Raw genomic sequence first — 9,774 nt, 5'->3', positions numbered from 1 at the left:
AAAATTGACAACAATTTGCATCAATTTTCATGAAAATCTTTCGTATGATTAGCTAGCCAGTACCGTTACTCTCCCTTAGAAATCTTTGTTGTCGTCAATTCATCACATTGAAAATGTTGATTATTTTTATTAACCAGGAGATGCGTTGTACAAAGGTATGGGCGGATAATTGGGACTTACACAAAAAGAACTTAAGAGCCTGACAGCCCTTATTTTGCAATATTTTGCCTTGAAAGAATTAGTCTATTCGCTATGCAGAAAATCAAGGGAAGAAGCAAATTTGACAATAAATTTTGGACAATGGTTGGTTCCGTATTAATCTCTGCTACATGTGTGGAAGAGAACTTGCTATGTTGTTCAGTGTTGCAATTTGCGGTTGACCCACTTGTGTCTTCCCCAATGTAGTTACGGTCCTTGTGGTGGGACACAACATGATCAGTTACACAACTAGAGATTCACTAGAGTTGTGTATACATGCATTCCAATAAACCACTGAAACAAAGTGCACGCATAAAACCAAATCATGTTTAACCAGTGATTACGTTCTAAACTAGAATTAATTACTATGTCACAACTTTATATTACAGGAAGATGCAACGCAACGTGCATATCTACATAGAAAATAATAATTAAAACCAGTGATGCTATAAAGATCTAACAAGCTTAGAGTTCATCATGTTCGTCTTCCTCGGTTGGTGCACCTCCAGACCTCTGGTACACCGCCGTGATGATAGGGCTGCACACGTCTTCCAGCTCCATGAGCTTCTCATCGTAGTCGTCCTTCTCCGTCTCCGCGTTGTCATCGAGCCACTCGTTCACCTCCCTCACCGCATCCTTGATCTTCTCCTTCTCATCGCTCTCCATGGCATCGCCCATCTTGCCATCGACAGTGTTCTTGATGCCGTACACGTACGTCTCTAGCTTGTTCCGAGCGTCGACCCGCTCCTTGAGCTTGTGATCCGCCTCGGCAAACTCCTCTGCCTCGCGCACCATCCGGTCGATGTCCTCCTGGCTATGCCGACGGTCGTCGTTGGTGATGGTGATCTTCTCCGACTTGCCGGTGCCCTTGTCCGCCGCCTTCACATGCAGGATGCCGTTGACGTCCACCTCGAACGTCACCTCGATCTGCGGCGTGCCCCTCGGAGCCGGCGGGATTCCGGAGAGATCGAACTTGCCGAGGAGCCTGTTGTCCTTGGTCATGCTCCGCTCGCCCTCGTAGACCTTGATGGACACGGTGGTCTGCTTGTCCTGGTACGTGGTGAACACCTGCGTCTTCTTCGTCGGAACCACCGTGTTCCTCGGGATCAGCTTCGTCATCACGCCGCCGACCGTCTCCATGCCTAGTGTAAGCGGCGCGACGTCGAGCAGGATCATGGTTTTGGTGTTCTCGTCGACGTGTCCACTCACGATGCTGGCCTGCACGGCGGCGCCGTACGCGACGGCCTCGTCGGGGTTGACCCCCTTGTTGGGTTCCTTGCCGTTGAAGTAGTCCTTGAGGAGCTGCTGCACCTTGGGAATTCTGGTGCTGCCACCGACGAGCACGATCTCGTCGATGTCAGCCTTGCTTAGCCCGGCGTCCGCCATGGCCTTCTTCACCGGCACCATCGTCTTGCGGAAAAGGTCGTTGTTGAGCTCCTCGAACCGTGCCCTGGTGAGCGGCTCCGAGAAGTCGACGCCGTCGAAGAGCGATTCGATCTCGACGCGCACCTGGTGCTGGTTGCTGAGCGCACGCTTGGCGCGCTCGCACTCCCGGCGCAGCTTCCCCAGCGCGCGCAGGTCGCCGGCGATGTCCCGGCCGTGCTTCCGCTTGATGAGCTTTATGAAGTAGTCCATGAGGCGCTGGTCGAAATCCTCACCGCCGAGGTGCGTGTCGCCGTTGGTGGCCAGGACCTCGAAGACGCCATTGTCGATGGAGAGCACGCTGACGTCAAAGGTGCCGCCGCCGAGGTCGAAGACGAGGACGTTCTTCTCGGGCCCCTTCTCGTCGATGCCGTAGGCGATGGCCGCGGCGGTGGGCTCGTTGACGATGCGGATGACGTTGAGCCCGGCGATGACGCCGGCGTCCTTGGTGGCCTGGCGCTGCGCGTCGTTGAAGTAGGCCGGCACGGTGACGACGGCGTGCGTGACCTTCTCGCCGAGGTAGGCTTCGGCGGTCTCCTTCATCCTGGTAAGCACCATGGCGCTGACCTCCTCGGGGCTGAAGACGCGCACGTCGCCGTCCTTGACCTGCACCTGGATGTGCGGCTTGCCCTTGCGGTCGACGACGGAGTAGGGCAGCAGCTTGATGTCGCGCTGCACGACGGCGTCGGCGAAGTCGCGGCCGATGAGGCGCTTGGCGTCGTAGATGGTGCGCTCCGGGTTGGCGGCGGCCTGGTTCTTGGCGGCCTCGCCGATGAGCCGCTCGCCGCCGTCGGTGAAGGCCACCCAGGAGGGCGTGATCCGGTTGCCCTGGTCGTTGGCGATGATCTCGACGCGGCCGTTCCGGTAGACGCCGACGCAGGAGTAGGTGGTGCCGAGGTCGATGCCGATGACGGTGCCCGTGTTGCCTTCCGCGGGCGCAGCGGCGGAACCAGCTGGGATCGCGAGAAGGAGAAGCAACGCGGCGAGGAGCGTGGCCAACATCCACGTCGACGCGGCACGAGCCATTGCCGACCGGAAGTTGTTTTGCTTCGTCTCTGTTTGTTGCTTTGGAGAGGAGCCCGTCGTACGTATTTATTGCGTGCGTCTGTGGTGCAAGGAGGAAGTCGGAGGCGGTCTCCGACTCCAATTTAAACTTGGACGCGTCACGCTGGTGATCTCCGCCGTGAGTTCTGCCGATCTGACGGTTAACAAGATGCCATGACGTGTCGATGCGAAGGCACACGATACGTATGTCGTTCCCGACTCGATCGATGATATACGAACGTCAATGTGTTAAGTTTTCGGTTTTCAGTTTGTTTATGGGCCTTTCACGGCCTTTTGTATATTCAAGTGTGGGCATCATGGTTCTTTCTTTCTTTCTTTCTTTCTTTCAAAAAAAAAAGTGTGGGCATCATGGAAGGTTTTTATTCCCTTAAAAAAATCATGGAAGCTTTTTATTTATTCATTTCCCTAAAAAACTGATTCTGATAATGAAAAATATTCATTAACGTCTGAGCCTCATGGAAACGTCGATGAGAAATCATCTCTAGCCGATCCCTAAAGGTCTTTATAAGTTCTTACTAGGCAATTGTCCGTGCTTTGCGATGAGGACATAAATACTTTAGCGCCGTAGACCGAACTAAAAAAACCTTATGCCTCGATGGTGCTTGTACCGGGGCAGTAGGACGACTAGGAGAAGGACGAGCCATGAGCTCCGCAACCACCATCAGCTCCGGACTGCCCGATTCCGCTGTCGGGCGATGCTGCTTCTTTACAATGAAGGCGCGGATGACTTACTCCTCTGCGGCAGCCCGCGCCTCCGCCACCGTCATCTCGGTACCTACACTTCAGCACCTACTCACGGATTGGTACCACTACTCAAAAGTTTTGCAGTTTAGTACCAACTCAGGGCCTAAGTAGTGCAATACGGTCAGAGGTGCGTATAAACGCGTGTGACAGTAATTTCGACAGGCTGGGCCCACCTGTCAGGCAACACGCTGGCCGAATCGGCCCGCGCCGCTCGCTGACTAGGCTGAACCCGACCGAGCCGCTCTCTCTCTCCCCCCCTCATTTTGCCTCGCCCCCCTCTGTCTCCGCCGCCGGCCACCGCACATTTCAGCGCCATGGTCTTCGAGGACGAAAGCAGTGACTCTCAGTCCAGCCCAAACGTTTAAGGCTAGTTTGAGGCGTCTTTTTCGACCAGTCAGTAATCAGGGTGTCCAGGCTGTCCGCCTGGACGAGTACGAGAGGTGTTTGAGACGGATGGCTGTAGATGCTCTTAGGCCAAGCTGCAAAAACTATACATGGACGTGCCCACCAGCAAGCGGGCGTTCCTTTTGCCGAGGCTATGGCCGGACCGAGTGAGCTCCCGCTTGCCTCACTCCAGCCCTTTATAATATTATTATAGGCAGAGAAAATAAACAATTATGGTTGTTCAACACACAACAAGGGGTTAATAAACTAGGAAGGCACCTAAACCAACCAACTATCAAGGTTCAACACCCAGCAGAGGGTAAATAATTAGGATATCACATACACAATCAGGTAATAGGGTTCAACACCCAGCAAGGAGTTGATAAACTAGGACATGACTTAAATCAACGGAGGTCATAAGGTTCAACACCAAGCAAGGGGTGATAAACCAGGACATGACCTAAATCAACGAAGGAAATAAGGTTCAACACAAGTTAACAAACTAGGACGGACCAACCAGTCACTCAAAGATAACTGAGGTTATCCCCGATGCCAAGACAACTGATCCAACTGATGCGTGGCACTTCTGCAGGTTGACTCATAGATCACCGGACTGCTCGCCCTCCAACAGTTGAGTGCCAGGAACCCAGCTTCTTATTTGGCCTCAGCTGGAGAAGAACATCACAAACAACACATGAGATCAAGGAATGACAAGTATTCACTTAATTCTGTTAGCAACTGTTTGTATAAGTTTAGGCAATTGTGCAAATTGGGAGCATGGTTAGCACGGCAGATACAACATAAAATGGGAGACTAGTAGCAAATTCTGTCCCGATGAGGGGAGCACGAACATGGATAATGCTACAATGACTAGCATTATGCATCTGCAAAGGAAGTTAGTTAGCGACCTCGACGTAGCTGTCCTTACCAAACTCTCCAAGGGTGCCTCACAACCTAGTTGAGCTCACAGAGCATAATCAATATAGAACTAGAATTGAGTTTAATAAATGTATCAAGATGGTCGCCACAAATATAGTAATATTAGAATGTTCTTACAACTATTGAAGTTTGCCATACATTTACCGTGAAAGTAGGAAGACAACTTGCAAGCTCTCACAATCTCTGCCCTGCACCACGGCTCCCCCCCTGTAATTTAATTAAGTCAATGTATAACACTATAATTACAAACTCAGTCTAATCAACATTATTACAAAAATAATAGTTTTATAGGGTGTTACCTGCCAGTTCACACGTCCTGGTTTATTAAGTTCATCACGAAACTCAGATGATTTTCTTGCAAATTTCAGATCATATGATCGGCTAAACCAATCAATCATGCCAAGAACTTCACCATCCAAGTTAAACACAGGAGCACCAATAGTCAGTACCATGAATCGTTTCTTAATATCAGAATCTGTGTCAGGATCTTTCGAGTAAGAACCCCCCACAGGACAAGTGAATGAGAAGACATTTTGGCCTGGAATAATGTTCCCACTGGAATCCTCACAGGTACAATCATCTAAACTGAAAATAATAGAAAATTTGTGAGGATCTAATCGGTCCATTGTCGAGTATGGTAAGTTCTGAAGAAAGAATACAAGAAGAAACTTCCTTACCCTATGTGACCTTTGAACATCATGAGGCCGTCCTTGTAAGGAAAAAGACTCACAATCTTTTGGCATATGATATCCTCCAAGACTCCAAATTGTACTGCTGGCGTGCCTTTCCAGTTTTACGTGCATACAGTATAGTCATGCCACTGTTAGAGACTTTTTCAGTATGATCAACAACAGCAGTATCTCCATCAGAATAACGGACTTGTATCTTCTCTTTGCGCTCAATTAACAACATGGAACAAACAGCTACCATGTTATGTTTCTCTGTGGACGAGACAACAAATCCCGTGCTAAATGGTTTTACCAAGACTTTCACAATCGATGGAGCCACTTTTTCATAGACTTTATCCAATGTTTCTTTGTCGAAAATCTGAAAATATACGAAATAAGAATGAACATTCGGATAAAGATACGAACTAAGTTGTAACAAGGAAACGTACAAGGGTAGAATCAGCTTCAGCATTTCCATCCATCCTACTGTCTGGCTAAGATCTGCAAAAAAATCGGATCAGACTAAGGCATGATAAATATTAAGAGCAGATAAAGCATAGAGATTAATTGTGTGTTGGATACAGAAAAAAGAATTACTTGGCATACTGGCCATACCAAAGGACTACGAGAACGTTGGCTGTGCGGCCGGTGGGGAAGTTAGGGTTGCGACCTCGGTGCAACGGCGGTCTAGTGGTCCGGCGTCGCGGGTGCCCTGCCCGCAGCCGCAGGGCGAGGGCGCCGTCGTTGGGCAAAACCTAACGCGCTGTCACTCCTGGGGGTTTGGGATTTGGGAGAAAACTTGCCGTGGCCTTGTCGACTGCAACTGCTCCACCGCGACTGGGTGCCTGCTCCGAGCACCCGACTCGCCGCCCCTCCCCTTCTCCGCGCTGCCGCCTCGCCGTCAGGAGGGGACGCGCAGTCGTCAGCCGTCGGGGAGAAGCGGGACGGGGATTTTCTGCTTCCACGGAAGGAGTCGGGTAGAAGCGGGACGGGGGCTTTCTGCTTCCGCGGACGGAGTCGGGGAGAAACGGGAGAGCGCGCTGCTTCGGCGGGACGGCGTCGAAAGAAGCACCGCGGCGGCGAGGAGTCTGGTGGCGTGTTCTTTTTTTTTTTCTGAGATCTTGGTGGCGAGGTGATGTGCCTCCTGCGGAGGTTTAGTTTTAGTCAATTGCGTTTGGGCCGTGGAGTGGGCTTTGGCCTTTGAGGGTTGGACTGGATTTCCGAAAGTTTTTTTAGGTAAAATAATAATGTTGGGAAACTAATGGCCCGTAGGATCAGGTGCGGCCCGTCTCGGCTGTTACTCCTCCTTTGACCGCACGTTTTCCCCGAAATCACCAATTAAGGAGTAGATCACTCCAACTTCCCCAGGTTGCGACAAGTGGCGCGCTGCATGTGCGTCACTTGTCACAACCTTGGAGTTTTCCTTTTTTTGTAGATCCCTTTATTCAAAACGATTTATCTCTTAAACCATGCGTTCAAATCTCGAACCGCTTTCGCCGTTGGATTCCTCGCGTCGAGATCTTCAAAACTAGATCCCATGTTGATAGGTTTTGACGAACTTTTTTTTTCACGAAAAAACCGGACTAAAAATACCGACAAAAAAACCGAACCAGGAACACGGGTTTTTCCCCCTTTCCGAAAGAGGCACGCCCGTGCCTCTGACAAAATCACAACCATGCCTCTCGCGGAAACAAAACAGTGCCTCTAGCGAAAGAAAAAAAATAGAAAACATATTTTTTTCTCTTTCTGAAAGAGGCACGCCCGTGGCTCTCGCGAAAGCACAACCGTGCCTCTCACGGAAGCAAAACCGTGCCTCTCACGAAAGAAAAAAAAACAGAAAACGCATTTTTCCTTTCCGAAAGAGGCACGCCCGTGCCTCTCGCGAAAGCACAACCGTGCCTCTCGCGAAAGAAAAAAAAATAGAAAACGCGTTTTTTCTCTTTCCAAAAGAGGCACGCCCGTGCCTCTCGCGAAAGCACAACCGTGCCTCTCGCGGAAGCAAAACCGTGCCTCTCGCGGAAGAAAAAAAACAGAAAACACATTTTTTTTGTTTTCAAGAGGCACGGCCAGGCCTCTCGCGAAAGCACAACCGTGCCTCTCGCGAAAACAAAACCGTGACTCTCGTGGGATGTGATGACAAAACCGAGCAGCCTAGGTGGTTTCGGCTTCCGTGACATGGAGATTTTTAACCTAGCTCTTCTGTCAAGACAGGCATAGCGATTGCTTCAGGAACCGGACTCGCTCAGTGCACGATTGCTAAAGCCGATTTACTACCCTAATACCTCAATACTTGAGGCCGAGTTGGGGTCACGACCTTCTCAAATATGGCGTGCCATTATAGATGGCCGAAACATTATGAAGCAAGGCATCATCAGGCAGATAGGAGATGGATCATCGACGAACATCTGGATTCATAGCTGGATCCCCAGGGAGGGTTTCTCAACACCTGTGACATCTCTCATGGCTAACCCGCCGAGGACAGTGGCCGAATTATTGGACCACAGCATGGCAGCTTGGCGGGAAGATTTGGTCTGGCGGGTTTTCATCCCTGTAGACGCTGAGGCCATCTTAAAAATACCAATCTGCACGAGGCTAGTTCAGGACTTCTGGGTGTGGGCGGAAGACCCGAAAGGCCGGTACTCTGTTCGATCAGCATACAACATGATTGTTCGTATAAAGACTGGCAGAGAAGCTTGGCTAGAGGAAGTAGAAGTTGTATCCAACAACAGCACTGAACGCAAAGGATGGTCATCGGTTTGGGGCATGCAAGTGCCATCAAAACTGAAGGTGTTTGTTTGGCGCCTCGCACAACATTCTCTCCCAACAAGTGACATCTTGCAGCATCGGAACATGTCTACAACGAGTGAATGTGCTATTTGTGGTGTAGCCGACAACTGGCGTCATTCCATGCTAGACTGCACCATGTCGAGGAGCGTGTGGGCGCTGTCAAGTGCAGATCTTGTGGAACACATGTGCATGAACACGGATGACAGTGCCAAGGGATGGTTGTTCGCTGATACGTCCATTTTGCATCATGCTTTTATATCAATATTTATTGCATTATGGACTGTTATTACACATTATATCTCAATACTTATGGCTATTCTCTCTTATTTTACAAGGTTTACCATGAAGAGGGGGAATGCCGGCAGCTGGAATTCTGGCTGGAAAAGGAGCAAACGTTGGAAACCTATTCTTCACAACTCCAAAAGACCTGAGACTCCACAAAACAACTTTTCGTATTTAATAAGAATTTTTGGGCAAAAGAAATAGGCCAGGGGGCCCACACCCTGTCCAGGAGACAGGGGGCACCCCCTGTAGGGCTCGCCCCCTATCTCCTGGGCCCCCTGGTGGGCTTCCGGCTGCCATCTTCTGCTATATGAAGGGTTTTGTCCTGAAAAAAAATTGTGGGCAAGCTTACGGGACGAAACTCCGCCGCCACGAGGCGGAACCTTGGCGGAATCAATCTAGGGCTCTGGCGGAGCTGTTCTGCCGGGGACACTTCCCTCCGAGAGGGGGAAATCATCACCAACGTCATCACCAATAATCCTCTCATAGGGAGGGGGTCAATCTCCATCAACATCTTCACCAGCACCATCTCATCTCAAAACCCTAGTTCATCTCTTGTATCCAATCTTGTATCAAAACAACAAATTGGTACCTGTGGGTTGCTAGTAGTGTTGATTACTCCTTGTAGTTGATGCTATTTGGTTTACTTGGTGGAAGATCGTATGTTCAGATCCTTTATGCATATTATTACTCCTCTGATTATGAACATGAATATGCTTTGTGAGTAGTTACGTTTTTTCCTCAGGACATGGGTGAAGTCTTGCTATTAGTAATCATGTGAATTTGGTATTCGTTCGATATTTTGATGAGATGTATGTTGTCTTTCCTCTAGTGGTGTTATGTGAACGTCGACTACATGACACTTCACCATTATTTGGGCCTAGAGGAAGGAATAGGGAAGTAATAAGTAGATGATGGGTTGCTAGAGTGACAGAAGCTTAAACCCTAGTTTATGCGTTGCTTCGTTAGGGGTTGATATGGATCCATACGTTTAATGTTGTGGTTAGGTTTACCTTAATACTCCTTTTTGTAGTTGCGGATGCTTGCAATAGGGGTTAATCATAAGTGGGATGCTTGTCCATGTTAGGGCAGTACCCAAGTGCCGGTCCACCCACATATCAAACTATCAAAGTACCGAACGCGAATCTTATGAACGTGATGAAAACTAGCTTGACGATAATTCCCAATGTGTCCTCGGGAGCTCCTTCTTCATTATTAGAGTTTGTCCAGGCTTATCCTTTGATACATAAAGGATTGGGCCACCTTGCTGCACTTTATTTACTTT

At 49.5% G+C, this 9,774-nt stretch overlaps 1 protein-coding gene and 1 long non-coding RNA gene across 3 annotated transcripts; both read right to left on the bottom strand.

Annotated features, from left to right (window-relative positions):
* Positions 1-616: 616 nt before the first annotated feature.
* Positions 617-2,646, bottom strand: LOC119340064 (heat shock 70 kDa protein BIP5-like). The gene has a single exon (XM_037611977.1). The coding sequence runs from the start codon at positions 2,644-2,646 to the stop codon at positions 664-666; it is 1,983 nt and encodes a 660-aa protein (XP_037467874.1). The 3' UTR covers positions 617-663.
* A 1,447-nt stretch (positions 2,647-4,093) lies between these two features.
* Positions 4,094-6,534, bottom strand: LOC119338842. 2 transcript variants are annotated; one of them, XR_005164116.1, is made up of 6 exons: positions 6,036-6,534; positions 5,870-5,921; positions 5,430-5,799; positions 5,052-5,337; positions 4,891-4,959; positions 4,094-4,481 (listed from the first exon to the last, which is right to left on the bottom strand). It is a non-coding gene; the product is annotated as an uncharacterized LOC119338842 (long non-coding RNA). The 2 variants fall into 2 exon arrangements; XR_005164115.1 differs by having other exon boundaries at positions 4,897-4,959.
* Between the last annotated feature and the right edge of the window lie 3,240 nt (positions 6,535-9,774).

The sequence above is a fragment of the Triticum dicoccoides genome, chromosome 7B (genome assembly GCF_002162155.2).
Source record: "Triticum dicoccoides isolate Atlit2015 ecotype Zavitan chromosome 7B, WEW_v2.0, whole genome shotgun sequence".
NCBI lineage: Eukaryota > Viridiplantae > Streptophyta > Magnoliopsida > Poales > Poaceae > Triticum > Triticum dicoccoides.
Note: the sequence above shows the minus strand (reverse complement) of the source record. Positions and strands in the feature narration are given on the sequence as shown.

Bases quoted from the DNA above. Each gene is read 5' to 3' on its own strand.
- LOC119340064 (XM_037611977.1), bottom strand. From the start codon at position 2,646: ATGGCTCGTGCCGCGTCGACGTGGATGTTGGCCACGCTCCTCGCCGCG.